Source organism: Alosa sapidissima, chromosome 8 (genome assembly GCF_018492685.1).
Source record: "Alosa sapidissima isolate fAloSap1 chromosome 8, fAloSap1.pri, whole genome shotgun sequence".
Taxonomy (NCBI): domain Eukaryota; kingdom Metazoa; phylum Chordata; class Actinopteri; order Clupeiformes; family Clupeidae; genus Alosa; species Alosa sapidissima.
In genome coordinates this window covers 687,906-713,157 of record NC_055964.1, presented here as the reverse complement: position 1 = coordinate 713,157, position 25,252 = coordinate 687,906, and the positions used below count along the sequence as shown (strand labels likewise).

Here is a 25,252-nt window from a genome sequence, read left to right as displayed (position 1 = left end):
TATGTTTACTTACAATGCAATCAATTTTTGATATCTTTACAAAAGTTAAAATACTGGTATTTATATGATGCTTTTATCCAAGGCAACAAGGACATACAATAGCAGATTCAGGAATTTAACTGGCCAGGGGCCTGTACTACGAAGGGAGCTTAACCTACCCAGATGTAACCCAGGGTTACTTTGTTAAACCGGGGTTGACAAAACCTGGTTATCATAAGTGGTGTTAATCGGTACTACGACGCTGATTAAGAAGTTGATTTGTTGAACCGGGGTTAACCTAATAGGAGTTTGTGCGCATTCACATAAAAGGGGCGGGTTTCAGCGCAAGTCACCACTTTCAATGATGACGCAATCACCTTATTTTACGGATGAATTATTATGACAAGTTATGAGGAATTAAAACCCACTCTACGACAAAAATCAAATACGTCGGCAGTGAACAAAGCAAGGCTGTTGGCAACGTATTGCAGATCGGGTAGCCTAAATGCCTAAAAGTAAAGTTTTATTCCCACATAATCTTCAAATATGTGTTACGGAGGATTAGTAGCTTGCGGAATGTCTGAAATGAGTTGAAATAATTAAATAGCCTATTTTGAGTTCATAGAAAGGCCTACAGATGCAACCCAATTCAGAAGTGGGCATATAGATTACAGTAATAAGGATAATTGAATGTTTAAGTAGCCCCCATTGACTGATTTAGTGTATGCCTAATCCTGTGAACATTTCAGATGCAACACCATTGCCAGATGCCAAACGCACATGGCAGCAGGTGAAAATGAAACACAAAAACATTATTCAGAATAGTAGGTTTATATAGTTGTAGCTTGCATTAATATTTCTTAATTATGAAAACATGTAGGCCTAGCTTATAGCCTTCACTTGGCCTCTGTTTTACAGCTAACAAGAAAAAGGTGTCTTTGAACACTACTGTAGGAGGAAAGGCACCAGCGTGTTTTACAGTAGCAGAAGAGTTGGCCATCGCAAATAATAGTGGAAGCCCGATTATGGAGGGGGTTGAGGGAGGCATTCGGTCGGATTCTGGTGCTGTGGAAATGTGTAGCCTTTATGTGCAGGGTACAGTAATATGACATTCAATTCAACAAGTTTGTTAAAATTGTGATTTTAATTTATTAGGCCTACTGTAGGCTATGTCCGATTTATTTTAGGCTATTCTTGCTCAGATTTTCAGCATACTGTAGGCCTATGTCCGATTTATTTTCGGACATACAGTATTCTTGCATCACCGATGGAATACATGAATGTCCACGTACGGGCATTGCTATGAGACGTCTTCCTAGATCATCTGACAAAGATAACAAATTCCCTTGGCTGACAATATATATCTTCATAGAGAATATCATCCGGGTAGGCTATATATATTTTCTGCCGGTCTCTAAAACCCCTCGCCCTGCGAAGAGAGTCCCTCACGATTTGTGCTCCAATGTCGTATGGATCATCCAGGTACGCCGACATGTCTCAGGAGAAATTGTTAGTGGAGGGGTGGTACTTATAAAGGGTGTGGTTAACGGAAACCTCGGGTTAACCAAGAACATAACCTGGTCGGAGCAGGTTTGAGATGCAAACCATTGCAAAATTGCCATGGCAGCATACCTCGGTTAAAACCTATCCACCTTTCGTAGTACGGGTTAATCGGGAAGTTACGCCACACGTGATCAAGTTACTCGAAGTTACCCAGATAAGCCAGTAACCCCGCTTCGTAGTACAGGCCCCTAGTGTGGCTACAGGTTTGGACAAATAAAGGCAGGTCTCAATAGACCTCTGAAGTTCGCCTACAAAAAGTACCCAAAGCTGCCATCTTTGCCCATGTAAGGAGATCCAGGTGTTAATTGAAGCTAAATACCTATGGCAAGTTGCATGGCAAGTTAGCTCTGGGCTAGCAAAATCCAGGTTTATTGTTTTAACGCCGGGGTCTCCAACCCCCGGCGTTAAAACAATGGTGCCGGGCCGTGGGCTGGATCTAACCGGTCCGCGAAAACAAAACAAAAAACGTGCTAAAAAAAAGTTCTATACGAGGTAACTGCATAGACTTTTTCTGTTTATGATTTATGGTCTATGATCACAGCAGCACACTTATTGTTCTTCTTAAGTTTTATTATTATTATTATAATTATTATTCCCGTCTCTCTAATTTTTTGTCAGCTCTAGCCTAGGCCCTTTGAGACAGAGACACCGTTCCAACTTTAAAACGTCCGGTCAGTACTGGTGTAAGTTGGTCGCGAAGATGACATCAGGTGGGCGTGTCGTTCGTCCGCCATATTGGATTGAACAGAAAGCGAAACTAAATTTTCACAGGTTACAAATTTGGTCCGAACGCCACGAAACTTGACGTACATTATCCTTGGACCAAGCCTCACAAAAGTTACCAGAAGGATTTTTGATTTTCGAAAGCGTTTGCCCGTCACAGCCAAACGAAATCGGTGGCGAAGCTCCGAAACAGGAATTCGTCCATATCTCAAGAACACTGTCACATATCGATACCAAATTTTGTATTTGAACTCGGGACTCCAATGTGAGGGTGCATAAGCTAAAAAAAAAAGAAAACATTCCAAAAGTTTCCAGCATTTGGCAAACCACCCGCCCATATTTGGTAACCATCACCTTCCACATTTGCAGTTGTACTGGTACATCTATCACAATGCCTTCCAAGTATGCACAATGTCTCTGGGCAGCCACAATGTCTCCGGGCAACCTTGCCCAATCATGAAATCCTTGCTCTGCCATGGGATAGTATGGACTTACGAACTGAAATAGCAAGGAGAACAGTAGCTATATATAGCTTACATAATAGAGTTGTTTTCACATTGACGGTATTCAAATTAATTTTTTCCTTATTGTTAAATATCATGATGGGAGAGTATTAATAAAAATGTTACAAGTATGCAAATTCATATTTTTACGGGAAATTAGGTTTTACTGGGTTGTTTTGTTGTAAAGACATGCAAGGCATTCTGGGCCATATAATAGACAAACAGTGGTCGGCAGCGTTAACTTGATTTCCATACGTATTAATATGAATAGGTGTTTCTGTAAACCTAGGGACAATAAACAGCCATCTCTGTTACAAAAACGACCAGGTAATCGCTCACTGAAGAGGAAACTATGATAAAAACATTGTTTTCCTCAAAGCATGGATTTGACGACAGTACAAGCCGGACATGTCACGTTAATGTTAAAGGTCCAGTATGTAGGGAATAATGGAAAATCAACTGTAACCATTCCAAAAATGATCACCATATGTTGTCAGAGAGTAAGGAAACACGATGAATTGAAGTAATGGCTTATTTGACAACATTACTCTACCCCGTAAAACCCATGAAAAAAAATGAGTTACGGGGCGGAATCTCTTGGAATTTTCGTTTATGTTTTGAACGATTAATTCTAGAATAGCGTATTAATAATGGGCTAGTGCGTCCTCCTATTTGGGTTGCCAAATTAGCAAAGGCCAACTGTCAACAGCTGTCAGTTGTAGTCATGAACGCCTACGAGAGGCCGGAAAATTTCCAAAATTAAAACAAGAAACAAATTAAGTGGACATCGGAGGAGCTTCCTGAGATGGTGACGTCTTCGTCAAACGAAGAATATCAAGTCTGACGCATAGCTGGCCATATTTCTCCACAGGTAGCCTAGTCTAAACTTCATCTGCATCGCTAACTTCAGCTAAATATGTTACGTTGGTTAGAGAGGTATTTTTTGTTTTCACTGTTTCCGTAATGTGTAGCTGGGTCATGGTTGGACAAACGTTTAAGCAGCTGCAGGTCAACTAACGTTAACTAAGTCTGCATTAGCCTACATCTGGCAACCCAGAAGAGGCTCGCGTCTAGGTAGGTTAAGAACGTTCACAGTGTTTGGATTTTGGCCTACAGAACGTTCGGTAACAATCCTACAAATCGCTCCTTTAATACTAATGTCTGGGGAAAAATTCATGCAAATAGCCTCATTGGAAGTATGCTTACTGAAAAAAATGTTGACGTGTTCAATACTTATTTTCCCTGCTGTATACCATAATCAATTTTATAGTTTTTCCTATAGAATTAAGAATTAAGGCCTGGCCCAGACACCCATCCCAAATATGAGCTAATTGAGTTTGGTGATTGAAGCAAATAAAAGCCCAGGCCATTAGTTGAGGTTTTATGGTAATATTTTAAACTGTTGCTAACTAGCAGGGGCACAGGAGATATTTTCAAAGTGATGGAGACCAATCAGGCTTCTAGATATCGGACGCCACTTCTGACCCACTATCGACCATCATCATATTTTAAACTTGCCAAAATGTTAAGATAATATCATTGTTTTCAAAATACACCTGGATTTTTTTTGCATTTCGACTTACAATCAAATAAAAGGCTATTCCTCTTCAACCCTAACCCAGGCATATATTTCATCATTGAAGATTTCTTATAATTAGTGTTAAAATATCATCTGGTCTCAAAAACTGTGTTTTTGTCATGTTTATGCATTTAGTGTCACTTAATAAACACTTTTCCTTGATTTGAGTGGATCACTATTACACTACTGCATATTCATTTGGCACTGCCCAATTTCACTACTGCTGGTCCCTGTTCATGAATCACGAGTTGACAGCATACTAATTTTGATTGACTGATATTTCCTTATCATGTGTATCATATTTATTATGAACTTTACCTTAATATCTCTTTGTGTACCTTATTGTGCATTGTATACTTTTACATGCAGATCACAGGGACCAAATCAAATGAACCCCTATGAATTAAAAGATACAAAGACATCTTGGGATAAAGAGGACCAGAGAGTCGGTGTTAAAGGTCTACGTTCACCATCTCAAGATGAGGACATCAAGAAAGTGACCAAACACTTCTGTGACTGGGTTATATCTCTTGTAAGTGTCTAGTCTAGTAGTGGGTATGTTTTAGTGGACCTGACCTTTTCCGAACCAAAAAAGCCTAAGGGCTCTATTTTAGCGATCTGAAATGCCTGGTCAGAGAAGCAAGGTTTAAAGACATTTAGGGCGTGTCCGGTCCACATTCGCTATTTTAATGTTGTGATTTTGTGATCAGTCGCCAGGCTCATTGTTCAAAAGTCTTGTTCTTATGTTTCTTAATCGGTCAATCTCTTGTCATTCAATAGTGAATGTAAACTAGAAAATGTAATTCCAGGGAATTACGAGTGCATGAAAATGCAAAAATGGCTGCTGAATGAAATATTGTTGAATATTGTCTAAAATATAATCTAAGTAAAAAGATGGAGGTCAGATAGAGAAAAAAGCTGGTGGAGAGCCATAATTGATGACAGCTTACAGTTGGAATGGCCGAACAGTTAAATAGTTAAATAGTTTAAATAGTTAAATTATTTTATAGCAAATTATTGTATTGAGGACTTATTTTGAAGTTGAAGTTGTGGGCAGGGGAAACAGTTGGCAGGAGTCATAGTTGATGACAACTGACAGTTTGAAAGGCTGAACAGTTAAATAGTTGGATAGTTAAAATGGTTAAATTATTTAAAATGGAATTATTGTAGTGAGGAGTTTTACTTTGAAACAGTTGTGGGCAGAGGAAACAGTTGACGGGAGTCAAAGTTGATGACAACTGACTGTTGCTAGAGTAGTTATGGTGGTTACTATGCTGGTTGCTAAGTTAATGTTGGTTGCTAGGTTTTAACTGTGAATGTGGTTGCTAGGCTGTTGCTAGGGTACTTGAAGTCGTTTCTAGGTTGTTGCTAGGGGGTCCATGGTAGCTACTATCAGAAATAAAGGAGTTACTACAGTGGTTTGCTAGTATAATCATGTTGGTTGCTATGGAAACTGACATAGATGCTTAATTTCAATGGTTGCTAAATTGGTTGCTATGTAGGTGGTGGTTTAATATAGTAGGCTAGAGGCATAGTTGATGATAACTGACAGTTGGAATAGTTGAACAGTTAAATAGTTGGATAGTTTAAATGATCAAATTATTTAATAGGGAATTATTGTAGTGGAGACTTTTATTTTGAAACAGTTGTGGGCAGAGGAAGCAGTTAAACAGGATCTGTAGTCTTAATAGAGCCAGATTGTATGCTTAAAGCCTGAGACAGACAGTTGCTGGAGGTGGAACACTTGGCATAGGATTCTAAGTGCCCTACTGTGATGTCATAATCGCCAATGTTAAGTCTATGGGGAAATTTTTAGTAGTTTTTAATTAATAGTTCAAAAAGTATAAATGTTACAAAGTTGAAAAATACATAGCTGAAGTCACCTAAGTAAGACCTACGCAACACAGTTTGAACGATGTTTCTACGTCAAACGGTTGAAGCTGAATTAAACGCACAAATATGTAGAAGAAAAATAATAACAAGAAATCGGATAACAGTAGAGTGCATATTCATGCCCTCTAATAACTGAGTGTAGAACTGTTTTGTCATTGCCTATGAGACTCCGTAAAGTTCAGTTCAACAAACGGCACAGCGGTATTTTGACAGTCAGTGTGCATCTGGAGGAATCCGCTTGCACGATTCCACTAATACTTGCTTTACTAAAACATGTTTGTGACTAGCAGAGTATAGCCTACATGCATCTGCACTCACCTATTATTTAAACTCATAGGCAAACTGAACTGAAACTAACTTCACCTGGTCTCATAGGCAATGACAAGTTATTGAGTAATATTAAAGCTTTTGACTTTAACTATTGACTGGCAAGGGGTCACAACCAAAAACATAGCCTGATAAAAAACAAAACTTCCCAATAATGTTCAAATGACTGAATACAAATCCTAAGGATATTCATCCTGAAAATGAGTGCATGGGACCTGTTGCTAAGGGCTGCTTGCATCTTGTGACAGTGTGTCTTCACCACTGTGATTTATATGTGCTTTTTGCTAAACCCAATGGCCCCTATTTTGCACCCTGGCGCATGGCGTAAAACTCGTTTTCCACCCAGCGCAAAGTTTATTTTCTTATTTTGCATGTCTATTTTTTAAACAATGCGCCCAGAGGTGTGGTACCTCCAGCGCACGTCAATGCAAAACATTACAAATTACAAAATTACAATGGGAAACATAATTAGAATAAAGTCACAATGAGTAGGCTAGTTTTTCACCATCATTTGCAAATTGGTAATGACGGTTAAAAGTGATTAGGAGAGAGGCGAGAGACACATATGGAGCACAGCTGAAGACTCACTGTCACAAGATATAAGCAACTCCTCAGGATAAACGTTGTTTTATTCAGTCATTTGAACAATGTTAGGGTAAGTGTTGCTTTTTCCAGCCTATGTTTTCTACGGTAACCCATTGTCAGTCAATAATGAAAGTAACTTACTGTGTATAACTGTTTTGTCTTTGACTGACACCACAGTGAAGTTAGTTTCACTTTGCCAATGAGTTCAAATAATAGACGAGTGCAAATGCGTGCTATGCTAGGTTTTAGTAAAGCATGGTTTAGTGAAATGACTGTTCCATACGGTTTTGCAAGCAGACTCCTTCAAATGCGCCGCTGACTGTCAAAATACCTATGCATCCTTTGACGTCGCACTTTGTGCTGTTAGAGGTAATGATAGATGTCATTCTCATTGGTTTAAATGATGTTAAACCCCGTGAGTTTACTTCGGTAATATTCAACGCTGTCTACATTCCTCCACAAGCCAACACAGATGCTGCGGTTTCAGAATTGCAAGAAGTGTTGAATACACAACAACACACACACCCTGAAGCTGCGCTTATTGTGGCCGGTGATTTCAATCAAGTACATCTGAACCGGTCCATGCCTGAATTTATTCAACACATTCACTTCCCTACACGTTGTGACAACACACTGGATCACTGCTACACACAGTTCAAGAACAGTTACAAAGCTAAGTCTCTACCAGCTTTCGGAAAATCAGATCATGCCGCTGTTTTCCTACTGCCTATGTACAAACAGAGAAGTCAGACGGACCCCCCAGTGACGAAGGAGGTCAAGCGCTGGACTGACCGATCGGAAGCCAGGCTACAGGACGCCCTTAGCAACGGTGACTGGGAGATGTTCAAGACGAACTCTGCTGACATAAATGAGTTTACGGAAGTATCATTGAGTTACATCAATATGCTAACTGATTCCATCATCCCAACTGTAAAGATCCGAAGCTTCCCTAACCAGAAACCATGGGTGGATAGAGAAGTGAGAAGCATTAAAGCATCTTATAGTTTACGTAGAGCTATTAAAGATGCTAAGCGGCACTATAGAGACAAAGTTGAAGCTGATTTCTTGGAGGGTGATCCAGCACGAGTGTGGAAAGGACTCCGAACCATCACTGGCTTTGAAAGAAAGTCTCCTCCTATGATGAATGTGAGTAAAGCCCTCCCTGATGAACTTTGCTTTTTATGCTCGCTTTGACATGAAAAACACAGACTATCTTGCACTAGCTGCATGTGAAGCAAATGAGGATGCACCTTTCTGTGTCTCTGAGGTCAATGTGAGCAATGCCTTTAGGAGGGTTAATTGTAGAAAAGCTGCTGGACTGGATGGAATTTCTAACAGGGTTTTGAAATCCTGCGCTGCTCAGTTAGCTCCTGTGTTCACTTATATCTTTAACACATCATTGGCTCAAGAGACAGTTCCTACTTGCCTCAAGCAGTCTCTTATTGTTCCAGTACCGAAAAACAAAAGTCCATCATGTCTGAATGACTACCGCCCAGTATCCCTGACGTCTACAGTGATGAAGTGTTTTGAGAAGCTTGTGAAAAACATTATCTTCTCATCCCTCCCTGCCTCCTTCGACCCCCTCCAATTTGCTTACAGAGTCAACAGGTCTACAGAGGATGCCATCTCAAACCTCATGCACACCACCTTAACTCACCTGGAGGAGGGGAATGGGAATTATGTGAGGATGCTGTTCATTGACTTTAGTTCAGCATTCAACACGATAGTACCTCTCACCTTGGTCACAAAGATGAAGGCCTTAGGACTGAACACCACCCTGTGTCACTGGATATTTAACTTCCTCACAAACCGTTCACAAGTGGTTAGAGTGGGGGGTCTGACATCTGACTCATTAACCATCAGCACTGGTGCTCCCCAAGGCTGTGTTTTGAGTCCACTGCTGTACAACATCTACACACATGACTGCAAAGCCAACAGTAGTCATACCTCCATCATCAAGTTTGCAGATGACACAGTGATCTTGGGCCTGATTAGTAACAACAATGAACAGCTCTACTTGGATCAGGTTGATGAGGTGGCACTGTGGTGTCAATCTAACAGCTTGACACTGAATATCAATAAAACCAAGGAAATGGTAGTGGATTACAGAAGGAAGCAGCAGAACTACAGTTACACCCCACTAATGATCAGCGGGCAACCTGTAGAGAGAGTCACAAGTTTTAAATACCTTGCTGTCCACATTACTGAAGACTTAACATGGACTGTTAACACTCAATATGTTCTGAAGAAGTCCAGACAACGACTCTACTTCCTTCATCAGCTAAGGAAATTCAAAGTTTCTACATCCATCATGAAGGTCTTCTACACTTCAGCGGTTGAGAGTGTTCTAACTGGTAGCATCATCACCTGGTATGGGAACTCCACAGTTAGAGATTGTAGTACTCTGCAGAGAGTAGTGCGCTCAGCTGAACGTACTATAAGAACTCAACTCCCTGCTTTACAAGATATCTATTCCAGAAGAGTACTCCTAAGAGCCCAAAAGATTCTGAAGGACTCTTCTCATCCTAACAATGGATTATTCCTACCGCTGAAATCAAGAAGACGCCTATGTAGTCACAAAGTCAGAACTGAGAGACTCAGGAGAAGTTTTTATCTCCAGGCCATCCGAACTCACACTATACTGACTTGGCACACATTCACTCCTAAGCACTCTCAAACATTTCCCAACTCTGAATTCACACTATACTGAATTTGCACTCATTCACTCCTCAGCACTCATGACCCCCCCCCACACACACACACACACACACACACACACACCTACATGACTTTTAGCACTTTTACCATGCCATGTTGCGCCGGGTGTAAGCTAGAGCCCTAAGAAACATCACCAACAAAGCAGTCTCTGTGAGTGTTTCACTGGGGTTTTCAAGAAGGTATTTTCTTATAAGGATACAATAAGGATCAACAAAATAACCTACAACATCACAGACCTTCCACCATAGTATAAAGTAAAGTAAAAATGTATTTATATAATGCATTTTCTAATATCTCTGACCAGGCACTGGCAGCTTTCACATCAGCAGTTCTTCATGACGGTTATATTAACTTTAACAATGGATGTCCCAGATTTGTCAGCCAAAAGACAAAAAAATACACTGATGAAAACACCTATAACTCATTAAGGAAGACAAATAAAAAATGTAATGAAACATGACATAACATTTTGATTTAAAAAATGATAAGATTCTAAAAAATTTACAGTACTGTGAAAAAAGTATTTGCTCCCTTCCTGATTCCTTCTATTTGTGCATATTTGTCATACTTAAATCTTTCAAATCATCCAACAAATTGTATTAATGAGTTATTCAAAACCTATATCACCCATGTGAAAAAGTAATTAGCCCCTGTAAAAGAGGGTGTTGGGGGGCGGGGGGTGAATCCAACTCTGAAAAGGAGTGTACTATTGTAGGATGAAGTGCTGGTTTAGTTGATAGCAATCACCACAGGTTGTCCGGTAAGAACAGAGACACACACACACACACACACACACACACACACACACACGCTCCATTCATCCAGTGATTCATCCACTATGAAACCCATGTAAACTGTGTACACTGCAAAAACTGCTTATCTAACAAAATCTAACCAAGTGTTACTAATCTTATATCAAGATCAAAAAATCGAATTTGTATTGTTTTCAGTATGAAAGAGACTTACCTAGAGCTTTTTTCGTAAAAAACATATGACTTAATCTAAAGGGAAACTTGGCCAGATTAGCAAAGTTTTCCCCCTGCTAGAGAAGTTGTGCATTATGCTAGTTCAAACTGGAAAAAGGTAACGATAAAGCGCATGGATTTGTTTAGAAGCTAGTGAAATGGTTATCATAAGTTCAGCAGAACAATGTGGATGTTATAAGGTAAGAAACAAGTTTCTTGTTTCTCACTTCTCTTACCAATGTTGCAAGGTTGGTTTTACGCCTGGGGACGCTAAAGGGAACGGGGAAAGTCACGATTTTCACCGGAACAGGTAATTTAACCATCCAAATGATTTCTAAACAGGTTTATTAAGTTGGAATAGTTGTCCCCTTTGTAAGATGGAAGACAAACATGTTCTCAGTATGACTGGACCATTAAAAGTTTGTACTGCATGCCCATTAGTTTTATATAAGGCCCTAGATTTTGAACAAAATGCAAAACTGGTGATATTGCGGGTCTTTGGGGGGTCATTTTTGAGTAGTATGTATATATATATTATATACTTCAGTTGTATTAGTCTGCAAATACAATACTTTATTAATGTTAAGCCAATATTTGAGGTCTCCGTAACAAATGCACATGAAGATATTAAGCATAGAGGTGTGATTGCATATTTTGGCAATTTTCATAGGACTAAAATGTTATGTGAGGTAGGTAGTTGGAACACGAAAATCAACATGGGAATAGCTCAGTTTATAGTCATTTTGTGTATAAAGTACCAATGATGTACCATGTTTCCTCATAGATAAATATACTTACATGGTTACATGGTTACATGGTATACCTATGTGTTTTCATTCTTGTCCCTGAGGTAAAACAATGATTTTGACTCTATTTCTTTATCTATGGAACAACTGTAATAAAATATTGTATTTAAAGAAAAAAATAATGATTGATACCAAATGCATACAAAAACTATTGTATAGTACCCTTAACCCTTTCATGCATGAATTATTAAATTCCTGAGATGGATTTTCTCCCTATGCGTTTTCTTACTCTCAAACAAGACTTAAAACATGTCCAATATTTTTTTTTTTTTTGACAGAGATACTGAACTGTCCACTGTAGTGTACACCGCGCATGAAAAGTTAAAATGCAATTCAATGGTAACTTTTCTTTTTTTTGTAAAAACAGGTGTTTACACTCAACTCAAACACAAAAATATGATCAATTTATATCATGCATAACTCATTCCATTTTAAAGTCAGTGAACACAAAAAAGTAATAACATTGTGATTACAACAGGCAACTGAAAAACATACAAATTTGGTTAGTTTTTTACAATATTACATGAATAATAGATCAAAAGTTTAAAACTGTTGGATTAAAATGAGAGAACACATTGACAAACCACATCTCCTCAGCAACAACTGGAGTAAACATAATAATAAAGTCATAAAAGTGTGATTACAACAGTAAAAAGGACAATTTTGGTCGCAATATTACAATAAGAAGTGGATAATAGACTAATATTGTTAGTCTATTAAAGGTTGTGTAAAGGTTTTAAGATTTATTAATATCTCTTATTTTTATTTTTGATGTATGATAGAAAGGTTTAAAATTGAATTGAACTTGATAGCAATTTATTTTGTGTAAAACTCAGCGTGTGTGGAAGTGTTCCAAACATTCTGGGCACAAATGGCACTTTACAGGCCTGGGAAATGTACTTGGTCCTCTTCTGGCATACCTCATCTCGGCAACGACTGGCGTTTTTTTACTCCACTTTGTGGTTGTTGCCTTTTATGTCCTCACATAGTCGAAGAACAACTTCTGCTGCCATTCTTAGTTCCCCCAAACGACCCCTGCCTCCACTCGCTCCCTGGTAGAGCTCAAATCGGTACATGTAACCAGTACTTGCCCCTGCTCGTACCCATACCTTGAAGCCCCAGGGCTTGGGTTTCTTTGGAATGTACTGCTTGGTGCTGTGTTTTCCCTTAAAGGGGATGATTTGTTCATCAATTGATTGGGATTCTTCTGGCTCCGTGGCATTTAAGAAAGTTGACTGAAGCATATCCAGTACTGGACGAATCTTAAAGAATTTGTCATCGCCAGCTTCGACATTCTGTCCTACAAAGTGCAGGTGTCTCATGATGTCCTCAAACCTGTTTACCGTCATTGCATCAGCAATCCTATGTTGTCGTAATCCTGGGTTGGACCAATACATACGGATTCTTGGATATTTTATGTATGACATTGTTAAATTTATTCCCAGGAAGGTTTTCAATTCTGCTACTGTTAAGCCAAAGTTAATTTTTCCTTTGAACAGTGCATAGACATTTGATTGGTAAACAATCATATCAAGTAGCGTATCAGGAAGCAAACTGGAAAATATTTCAATTGGTTCCTCCCCCTGAACATGAAGAGTATTCTGGCCCTGAAATGTAGGTGGCAGTCCCTCACAATCATTATCTTTTACTTTCCAGGTTCTTTTTGGTCTCTGGACACCTGCCTCAATCTCTTTGCATGCCTCAATCACCTCTCCTGCTTCTCCTCCCTCTCCTCCTATAGCCTCTCTCTCTTCTACTCCTGATTCACCTGACTCTCAGTGTCCCTGTTCTTTGTCTGTCTTGAAGGCCTGTCTGGCTGATAGTCACTGTCATCATCACTGCATTCTGAACCACTGGACTATTTCTGAGATCACCCTGTATAACTGTCTCCTCGCCTGTCTGTCCTGTATTTTAGACAGTAAATATGTATTATTGGACATTAAATTTGGACGTTTCATGATGATACCCATTACATAAAAATGTAATTCAGTTTTACTTTCACCAGTAGTGTCTCATTTTAATAATGAAATAATGAAATATAGCAAGCATTTCAATATATTGCATATTCATGATTCACAATTTGTTTTGAATAATATTTAGATAATATATTTGGCATAACATGACTGATTCCTAGTTATTTTATCAAATTTACACATATGGTCCGAATATTTAAAATATAACCGTTGGTGCATGACGTACACTACAGTGGACAGTTACATTTTCACTCATAGAAAAAAAAGTACTAAACTTACATTGATTAAACTTTGATTAAAGTATTACCTACAACATACTTAACTCATTGAGTGCCAAAAGCGTAATATTATGTTTTTCCTTCCCATGCGTTGAGTGGCAAAGACGTACAGTGGGCATCGCTTTCAAATGACCACTTCATTCGCGCATTACGCGGCGTGAAGCTGCGTGAAGCTTTAGTACCACTTTCAGCCACTGTGCGTCGCTCTGCCACTGTACATCGCTCTGCCTGCCGTCCCTTACATAATTGTTGCCGAGAGTAATCCCAGCCTACGAATTCAATAACAAAATAAATCATGCATAATTAAACATTACCTCGATTTAGGCTACTTGGGTATGGCTTAAGGCTTGACTACACGGTGGTAACGAAAATCGAAATCGAAATTTGCTGTCTACATTATTGTCAGTGTTGGGGTTAACGCAACTACGCAAATCAAAACAGTGGTGTGATAATTGAGCCAGTAGAGAAATAACTGTTCAGAATTAATCTGTAGCCTTGGGTAGGCTTCTGCAGAAAACAATGTTGTTGCCGATTTAATACTATCTGGCGACGTTTTTAACAGGCTACGCAATAGAGGCTTAGACAACTATGACCCACGTTTTGGTTTCGTAAATTAATTTGCCCTACTTCTTGACTGCAATGTAGTCAATTGACTGCTTGACATGTAATTTTTATTTTTCTGTACAATAAACAATTACATCTGCTTTATGCCGCAGAATTACATTCATATTTGGCTGACTGCAGACGCGCCACTTCCCTCCCCATATTCCAAGATTAAGATAGTATGAAGTGTTTTTTGTATAGGCTACTATCATAAAAAAATAGTTAAAACGAATAGCTATTTGCAATTTGACAAAACACTGGTCCTCATTTTGCGAATGCGAGGACGATATGAGCCTGTTGCATTTAATTAGATGTCCGAGTCACGCATAATGTTTGAAAACCACTGGCTCGTAATCACAATAATTTAACACACGACAGTTGGATAACCTACTTCATCATGTCACCATGCCTACATTTTTGTGAGTAGCATAGAGATCGTTAAAAACAATAAAGTATGGCTCTCCGTTTGGGACATCGAAAACTTATATTTTTAATAGACTACCGTCGAAGATGCTGACTTGCAAAAGGGTCGGGATAACACGTTATCTCCACTATCATCAGTCATGCCCCTTGATCAAAGTGGGGAATGAAATAAAAGTTTGAGAACCACTGGCTTAACAAGTTACCTACAGTCCAGAACATACTGTAGAATCTGTTGCAATATTCTGATGATCGGCGATGATATCGGCAAATGTTTGTTTTCCAAAGTAAGAATTTCACTTCACCATGCACCTTCGACAATACCTGGCTTACCTGGTACCTAAACTAGGAGTGAGTCTTCGTGGCTATGACAGTTTTCTGACGATTGTAACGCGGGAATTCCAAACACCTCTCTTCCGATGATGACTGACAGGTGACAGGTCGGAGAATGCGTGTGCTACACAAGTAGTGCGAAGGACGGAAGATGATTAATAACTGAATAAAAAGGCCTAGCCTAAATGAATAAAGAGTAAGGCAAAACAAATAGCTTAGTAGCCTAATGAAACATAGGCCTATGGATTGATGCAGTAGCCTACCTTTGCAACATTATTAAATGAATCTGTCACCATATCCCTAGGCTACGTTTGCAAAGAGGAGAACATTTTAATTTGATTCACAATGAAACGTTACATTTCATTTACATGTTAACAATGAGTAGTTTTGGTTGTTGTTGGTGGCGTTATTGCATCCCTTTTATGAATGCAAAATTGTTCCCTCGCGATTGGAAGCTCCTGTTGCGCATAGGCTATTTCAAAACATCACAACGTAAAATGCCACAAAAAAGCTGTTTATGAATAGGTCTTAGTGAGTTAGGAGTCCTCTCGACTTAAGCTGTCCCAGACTTAGGTGCTACTTTTAGGTCTAAAATGCTTTGTGAATTACTTTTTGTGAAAAAATTAGGAGTCCTAAAGTTAGGAGTGATACGCCCATTATTTTTAGGAGTTGCTCCTAAATTCGCCAGTTAGGAGCTACTTTTAGCCTTAAAATTCTTTGTGAATACAGCCCCTGAATAAAAATGCCTAGCCTAAATGAATCAAGGCAATACAAATAGCCTAGTAGCCTAATGAAACATACGGATTGATGTAGTATCTTTGTAACAGGGGCAGCCGTGGCCCACTGGTTAGCACTCTGGACTTGTAACCGGAGGGTTGCCGGTTCGAGCCCCGACCAGTGGGCTGCGGCTGAAGTGCCCTTGATTAGTGTGTGCACACTGTGTGCTGTTTGTGTTTCACTAATTCACCGATTGGGTTAAATGTAGAGACCAAATTTCCCTCACAGGATCAAAAAAGTATATATACTTATACTGTAACATTATTAAATTATTCTGTTACTATGCCTACGTTTGCAAAAGAGAACATTTTAATTTGATTCACAATAATGTTACATTTAATTTACATGTAGACAATGATTATCCTAGTTTTGGTTGTTGTTGGCGGCGTTATTGCATGTTAGTTATGCCTACAATGCAAAATTGCTTCCTCGCGATTGGAAGCTCCTGTAGCTGCATAGGATTTCAAAACCGCAGGTTTGTGAATAGGTCTGTGAGTAAGGAGTCCTCTTGACTTCTTTTAAGCTGTCAGAGGTGGGAAGGTGTGATTTTTGGGGGGCAGGGCCGGATTAACTGGGCACAATTGTCTGATGGCCCCCCTTCCCCCCAGCCAACGTGAATCGGGTGGTTAGTTAATAGGCCTATCGTGAAGATGTTTCCTGCCATCTAAGGCACGAGCGCATCTGTGAGGCCAAGCCTCACCAAGTAGATCGTTTGTTTACAACTAACATTCCATTTAATTAAACTGCTTTATAGGCTATGCCAAAATAGTTTTCAACATTTTGAATATTAGTGTTGGGTGAATTGAAATGTTCTCAAAGTAGCCTTATGGCTGAAAGTTGCTTGGGATCCCCCCCGTCAAACAATATAACCATACAAACGCGCTTCCTGCACTCATTGTTTCAAAAGGAGTAATTTCGGCTTTGTCAGAACTGAAGAGCTGTGGACGGCACGGCACGCCCAATGAAAATAAATTAACGCAACGCAACACAACACAACACAGACCCCGCTTCTCTCTCGTCAGTCACTGACATGAACGAAACACAGAACCCGCTTCTCTCACGGCAGTCACTGACAGTAACCTAGAATAAATGCATGGGGAAAAACAAAGACATCGTAAAACACTGAAAGTTAATATTTTGTCACTAGCAACATTCATCTGTCCTTTGTCAAATGTATTATGTTCCAAGTACCCTATGCGTAATTCTGCTTCATAAAGTTGAACAAATACATTTGCTTATTTCACAGAAAAATATAAATAGCCAGTCTACAGTGCAGAGTTGGTAAGTTATGGTAGGCCAACTTGCAGTGAACATACAAAGAGGGGAAATTATTTCTCTTGCAGCTGAGTAGCCTCAGGTGCGCACGTAGACATAAGGCCGAACATGCAAGCGCCAATGAATCGTGCTCTCACTACAATCGCGCCGTTAAACTTAAATAGGTTTATCACTCTAAGTTCGCCTTCAAGCAAGGAAAACGATGATTTGAAGACATCTGTTTCGTTGGAAGGGCAAGGGGTAGCAACAGGGCAACACAGAGACAGGCCCGATGGCAGGGCTGTTATGAGAGTATTAAAATATGGGATATTCTACGGGAAAACATTAAAACGGCAAGACAGCGGGGAAAGTTAAAATACGTGATAAACACGGAAAAAGTTGGCATGCATTGTTTCGGTCCCCGTGCACAGGGATTATTTGTCATACTATTAATCACATATGATTATTTGTGAAATTGTGCAAACAGGCGCAACACATTTGAAAAGGAAGGACTGGTAGCATGCAAGCTCACGGGAAAGATTGATTTAAGAATGTTATCACAAAGTGTGTGGCTGTGGCGCGGGCGGAAGACAATTGGCAGGGGAGGGTCATGTCTTTTTTTAACAATTCTGTCGGAGGGTCATTGAACAATTTCTAGCAGGCAAGAGAGGGTCATGCAACTTCCAACTGAAGCACTCAAAATTCCTCCGGTGGCCCCTTCAATAAATAACGATCAGTCCCTAGATTGCTGCTGGGCTATATGTCTTGGTTCTGTTAACAACTTATTGTCAAACGCATAGCCTATCTCGCGGTTGCATCCTTTACAAACAAACATGCAATGTGAACGTCTGGGATTGGGGAGAGCACTAAATGCTCTACTGAATAAGCACGAAGTCAAACCTTTAAATGAAAAACACTCTTTAATAATCCAAAAAAATAAATAATGAAGTAAACTTGTGACCATCAAAAATCGTTTATCGCTCGTAACTCCGTGATACCAGGACGTAACAGGAAGGCATTTGGCTGAGCAACGGAGGTTAATATGCTCCATGTTTTGTCCAAATGATGACTGTCTATCATCGTTGCACTCGGAGAAAACCGGAATGTTTCATTCGTCCCCGTTTCAATCGTCCCGGTTGTACCTACTCAAAACGCAGATAGAACCTTATTATTCTAAGGTAGCGAAATAGCGTTCAGCATGATTCATGCCCAATTAATTCCCCCTGTTAAAGTGTTCGCCTTTGTAGTTTGGTTTCGTGATAGCCTATGATAAACGGCTTATGGCCAAATATGTGAAAACGTTAAAATAGGCGATAAACCCGGAAAAAGTTGACAGTGATTTTTTCATAATCACTTTGGAGGGTCATAGAAAAATGTATTGCTGGCGAGGGAGGGTCACGTCTTTTTGGACTAATGCTCCCCAAACTCCTCCGGTAGCCCCTTAAATAAATAACGAACAGTCCCTAATGAAGTAAACTTGTGACCATCAAAAATCGTTTATCGCCTGTAGGCCTAACTCCGTGATAACAGGACGTAACAGGAAGGCATTTGGCTGAGCAACGGAGGTTAATACTCTATATTTTGTCCAAATTATGTCTGTCTATCATCGTTGCACTCGGAGAAAACCAGAATGTTTAATTTGTCCTGCGTCTCTACGGCTGCAAACGGGATTCACTCGCAGTTAACCAAATATTTCTTTATTAGGGCAGGCATATTTCTGGCTATTATATTATTTCTAAACCAGTCTGCTAAAGTCTGTAGTGAAGTCTGTGTAGGGTTTTCCAGGCTCCATTTCTTTTTACGAGACACCCTGCTCACTTGAGCCATCTACCGGTTGTTTGGGTTGTTGCAGCGTCTCACTGGAAAAATACAAATTAAAGTTGCGTGATACCGCGTGATCCCACGCGCGGACCGCGAGTGAAGCTGGCCAATTCGAAGCACTGCCCACTGTAATATTACGTTTTTAGCTTTTTTTTTTTTAATTACGAAACTAGACACTTTAACACACCTTATATGTGATTTTGGGAACTCTGTGATGAATGGAAATGAAATATATGACGATCGAAAACTCATGAAAACGCACAATCTGGACATTTTATCTGGACATTTTATCATAACTCGGTTGCCGCTTTGGGTCGAATCAGTGATGCATGCACGTCAGGTCAAAACCAGGCCATTTTCGTGGGTCTATCACTAGGTGGCAGTCTCGCCAGGTCTTGCTGATCACTTTCCGGAAAGTTTACAGGCAACACTTCATATTTCATGAAAGACAATATATCTCCATTTCTAGAAAAAAACAGCGATTTTGATGAAAACTAGCCACTGTTTAGCTTGGGATTTCTCAGGAACAGAGGCGTGTAGAAATACACGGTTTGCACCCACTGAGAGCTTAAAGTCTCACCTTTTAAACGAGCCATTGTATGTGTTCATAGCTATAACACAGAATATGCTGTGGCTGTACAAAAATCATCAACAATGGTCTAGATTGCTGGCACTCTAGGATAAAGCTTCCGAAAACAGCTTGGCATTTAATGAGTTAATAAGAATATATTTTTTTTTACCTGTATATTCCGTGTAGAATAAAAGGATCTAACGGTTATCCCAGAGGTTGTAGGGTCATGACCACTGTCAGCCGCCATTTTGGATTTATGATGCAATATTTCAAGTTATGAATATTAATAAAGACAATGGTTATGCACACAATACATAAATGACTTAGGAGATACCCCCCCTGGTGGTTTGGAGTAAATATGGCAAATCCAGTAGTTTTAAATGAGGTTTGAATATCCGTCCACTGTAGTGTACACTTTTGCACTTTTTTCCAAATCTAAGTCAATGAGCATTATGAAATTCCTCTGACTGCAGTTCCTATAACTATTTCAGTTCCTACCTCATGGTAGGGTCTTTTCCCTTCACATAGGAACCTGCAGATAAAGTATGCAGAACTGGTAGCAGAGGTAAGAGAATGTGGCTGGCAAGCACATAAGACCAGTGGAGATAGGTGCTAGAGGCTTTGTAGCAAAATCAGCCAAGAAATTTCTGTTAGATTTTAGTTTTCGAGGACGGTCACTGAAAAGAGCTGCAAGTTATCAGAGGCTGCTGAAAAAGCAAGCCAATGACTATGGCTGAGGCGCTAACAGACTACTTGGGGTCATGTTGTAACCTGAAATCTTTCTAGAATATAGGAAGAAACCTCGAGCAGATCCACGACTCAAGGGCCTGACCCATCTGCCTAGGGTCAGATATAGGACAGTAAGGTCTGTATACATGACAAATGCATATGTTAGTCAGGTGTAGAGAATAGGACATGGTGTTTAAAGCCACCTGAGGTGAAAGTTACAAGAGGTGGGATGATTACATATACGGTATGGTAATGCATTAATCAATTTAGTGTCAGAAAGTTAAAATAGTCCAGTGTAGGAATGGAATTGTCCAGGGGATTAGGAGTTGTCAAAGGGCAAGTGGTGGGTCGGCAGTATGGGCCAGGAATCCGGGCAGAGTTGTCATAGGCAGGTGGTGGGTCGCTAGGCTGTACCGGCCAGGAATCCAGGTAGGGGGACAGTAATAGCCGATGATAGGGCAGTCATAGGGATGGGACTTCAGGTGAGATGAGTGAGAAGATGGCCAAGCACACGGATGGCTGATGACTGGTGATGGTATACCTCACAAGTGAGGTAAGGGGAAAGAAAGAGAGATGTACTGTAGAGTGGGTAAGTATTACTGAAAATCAAAATGGTTAATGTCAAAGTAATCAGTGGTACTGTATATTGTTACAGTGTACCATGGTTGAGAATAGGCAAGAGAGGGAGAGTTGAGAGAGAGAGAGAGAGGGTGGGGGGGTTTTATGGCGTGGCACATGAAAAGTCCATGACAGCACTATGCTATAGCAGCATAACTAAGGCATGGTGAGGGGTAGTCGACACGCAGGTATGGTCAGTGACCACCATCGCACGCATGACTGGAGTGCCAGTCACACGAGGACTCAGCAGGGTGGTCCATTCCAAAAATCCCTGAGGTGGGTGAAGTTCCACACCGCACTATATACCTAACGAGGCAGTAAAGAGGTATGTTTTAAGTCTAGACTTAAAAATAGGGAGTGTGTCTGCTAGTTGAATTGAGGAAGGGAGATTATTCCAGGGGAGGGATGCGCGAAAGCTGAAAGCTCTGCCTCCTACTGTAGTTTTTGAGATTCTTGGAATTACAAGAAGGCCAGTATTCTGTGATCGTAGTGGTCTGGGTCTCATGCAGCTGGTAGCCTATCCTAGCTACAGTATGTTAACGATAGGCTACTTTACCCTGTCTGAAAGGCTCATCATGTTATGTTGAATGTCCAACACAAACACAATCATCTTTATATTATTCATGAATGTATCATTACTTCGAAACCAGTCATCACTCATTACATAAGCACCATATCCCTGTCAACATAGCACATAACTTCACAACATGGCCAAATAAATTACAGAACTTACAGTGTCTAGTGGTGCTCGATCACATCCATGACGTGCAGAACGATTGACTACAGTGTGCCAAACTTGTGAATCTAATTGTAATATAAACCACAACCGGCTCAAATGAACACAAGAAGTAGGCTATGCGTGTTTCAAATCGAAATTATTGCTAGAGCTAATTTATCAGCATCGATTAGCATCCCGTGCCAGTGGCCACAGTGTGCCTCACTTTAGCTTTACTTCGCATCAACAGATAGCAACTTGCAAACTTTTCTAATGGTAAACGATGTCTCTGGCTTACAGTTGGCTATAAAGCACGTCTCCACCTGTAATGTTGATTACTTCCTATTCCAGTAAGAGACTGTTTTAAATGAAAGTCTGGCCAGTCTGATTTACCGTTTACAGTTACCTTATGAAGACAGCTTTATTTAGTAGCCTATAGCAACGATGTTTTTGGTGATGTTTTTTGCCCACAAAGGTTGATTTGTTAGTGATTTTTTTTTTTTTGTATATTTTTTGGGCTTTTTGCCTTTAAAAAATAAATTCCTTCAGGGTCTGAACAGCAGACCTTAGAAGTCTAAAAAATCATAACCAAAATGATTTTTCAGACTTGTGAGGTCTGCTGTTCAGACCCTGAAGAGATTTATTTTCTGTTCATTGCTTTTTGTGAGAGTGTTTCTACTTATCTCAGTAAGGAAAATAAATCATGTCTTCTGAAGGCTTAAACAGAGCCCAGCCAAAAACTCCAATAAAATTTGTATCAACTTTGAGGGACAGCTATGACCATCCAGGATTATCCAGACCAAACGTGACGATTTTGCTACATACTATTCCTATTTATGTACCAGCATGCAAAATTTGAGCCTCCTACATGGTTTAGTTCTTGCGCTGTGGGCTTGTGAACTTTGACAAAAAAAAAGAGCCCGAACAAAATCGACACCCCCCTCCCTCTGTAAAACTGGCTGTATCTTGGAAAGTATTGATCTTACATAAGAGTAATTTTACAGTGTGTCTCCTGGGTAACATAGGTACACCTGGTCATTTTTTCAGAATTTTTTGAGACCTAAGTGTGTAGGCCCTGGTTGAACTGACGTGGAATGACCCAGTAGGAAGCGGCTGAAGTGCCCTTGTGCAAGGCACCTAACCCCTAACTGCTCCCTGAGCGGCGCTGTTGTAGCAGGCAGCTCACTGCGTCAGGATTAGTGTGTGTTTTTACCGCACTGTGTGTTCACTGTGTGCTGAGTGTGTTTCACTAAATCACGGATTAAGATAAATGCAGAGACCAAATTTCCCTCACGGGATCAAAAGAGTATATATACTTATATACTACCTATAGCACTAGGAATTTAACATCTTCTGTGTATATTTGGGGGGGGAGGGGGTACATTTGTGTATATAATACATAATCTGGATTTTGTATTATCAATGAAAAAGAACCACTTGAATTATTATGCATAATATTACTGTAGTTGAACTAGCAAGGTAGGGCTAGCAAGGTGAACGACAAAATTACCGCAAGTTAAATTATTACATTTAGTTCACCACTCAGATCAGTACTTATTAGGATTGGATTAATGCTTCCCTAATTTGGTTGCTTTCCCAAAACTACCAGGCTCTGTGAGATAATCATCAACTCTGCTGAGGAAACTATCTTCTGTTCTATTTTTACAGGGTGGCGACACAAACAATCTTACAGATTCTACTGTGTTAGGCCTATTTGTTAGTGGCTATGAGAAGAAACCCTCTCTAATCTTCCCTATTGAAGTGATTAAACCCAGCAACATACCAGAGGAGTTACGTTCAGCAATGGAACATGGCAGATTTCTTACAACTGACACCCTCTTGAAGGATTCTGACCTACATGGGGTAAAGCTAACTATGTTACACTTCTTACTATATGTCTTTACATTAATACAGAAATACCGAAGTGGTGTGCAAGATCTGCTCCAGTGCAATCTGTACAAATGATGGACAGAAAAAAACAATCTGCATGCATGTGCACTGTCCAGCGTAATATTCCGCATTGCCAGCATGCACTGGGCCTAGCAAAAAAACGTAAGACATGTCGCAGTCGCTCATCTAAAATCTTCAGTAGTCTGTACAAACCTCATACGCTACGTATCTCATGACCTGCACGTCAGGTCATCAGTTGTTACTGTGTTATTAGTAAGGGATAATGGACGACACTCCATTAGATTATCCGAAAATAAACGCACAATCGAGGTTGTAATGCGGCCACGACGCGCAGTGGACATCAGTCCCATGCTTAATTTCAATTCCAGGGAACCCCTGCAAAGTTTTTATGTTTTATGTTAAAGCAAGGTCTGTAGAATTAGTGTGTGTCTGTCAGAGTGTGGGTGTGGCATCCCGATGGATGATAATATCATCGGCCCAACCCTAGTGTCAGACATCAGATGAAAAGGTATCAGGTCTCAGGAAAACCTGTCAAGTTTACGGAATTTTACAGTAACGTCTCAGACATCAGATGAAAAGCTATCAGGTCTAGGGAAAACCTGTCATGTTTATGGAATTACATTGTCAACAAAGTGTCAAGTGTCAGGAAAATCAGGTAGCCGTGGCCCACTGGTTAGCACTCTGGACTTGTAACCGGAGGGTTGCCGGTTCGAGCCCCGACCAGTGGGCTGCGGCTGAAGTGCCCTTGAGCAAGGCACCTAACCCCTCACTGCTCCCCAAGCGCCGCCATTGTAGCAGGCAGCTCACTGCGCTGGGATTAGTGTGTGCTTCACCTCACTGTGTGCTGTAATTCACTGATTGGGTTAAATGCAGAGACCAAATTTCCCTCACAGGATCAAAAAAGTATATATACTTATACTTATACTTATATATATATATATAGGTAAAACAACATCATGCGAGTCAGGTAAACAGTCTCAGACTAAACTGCCTCAGTTTATATATATCTTTACGTTGCCTGCCTGTTGCCTGCCTACGAAATGTTGCCTGTCCTCTTTTTTTCTTACAAAAAACCTAACCCTAGGAAAATATGGGAGTTTAAAGCAGTGTCGTAGACATTACATATTTTCACTGATGGTATTAAAGGGGCCATATTAAATGAAACGTTGCCTGTCCTCTTTTTTTCTTACAAAAAAACATCGTAGCCTATCATTTCCAACCAGTACCATGCGAAAGAGTATCAACAGTAGGCTAGGCTACACAAAATACACAAAACATCTTTTACGCACCTGATATCATCCATATTTCAAGTATACAAACAGAAACTCCACAAGACACGGCTTCTTCTTGTTGGCATATTTAAGCAATATGACGCGAGTGGGGGGCCGCGAGGGGGTGCCAGGGGGGCCTCAGCAAGTTGGAAGGAAAAATAAAAGCAACAAATAAATACATTTGAAAAGTTTAAAATTACTATGTAATAGTAAGTAATACTTACTATTACTATGAGGATTGTTATACAATGGCATTATAATAATGTGACGCATATCTGAACATTATATTTCCCATGATAATGACTTGGAATAATAGTAGAGTGATAGCTCTCATAGC

General features: G+C 40.0%; 1 protein-coding gene across 3 annotated transcripts in view; it reads left to right on the top strand.

The window, feature by feature from the left end:
- zgc:158260 (uncharacterized protein LOC571389 homolog) overlaps nt 1–25,252 on the top strand; it is a 151,380-nt gene that overhangs the window by 118,115 nt on the left and 8,013 nt on the right. For 2 of the 3 annotated variants that reach the window (XM_042100091.1, XM_042100090.1), the window contains 2 exons: nt 4,717–4,879; nt 23,402–23,596. In XM_042100091.1, coding sequence (XP_041956025.1) covers nt 4,717–4,879; nt 23,402–23,596 — 358 coding nt within the window. The remainder of the gene's footprint in view (nt 1–4,716; nt 4,880–23,401; nt 23,597–25,252) is intronic. The other variant, XM_042100092.1, reaches the window with a different exon arrangement.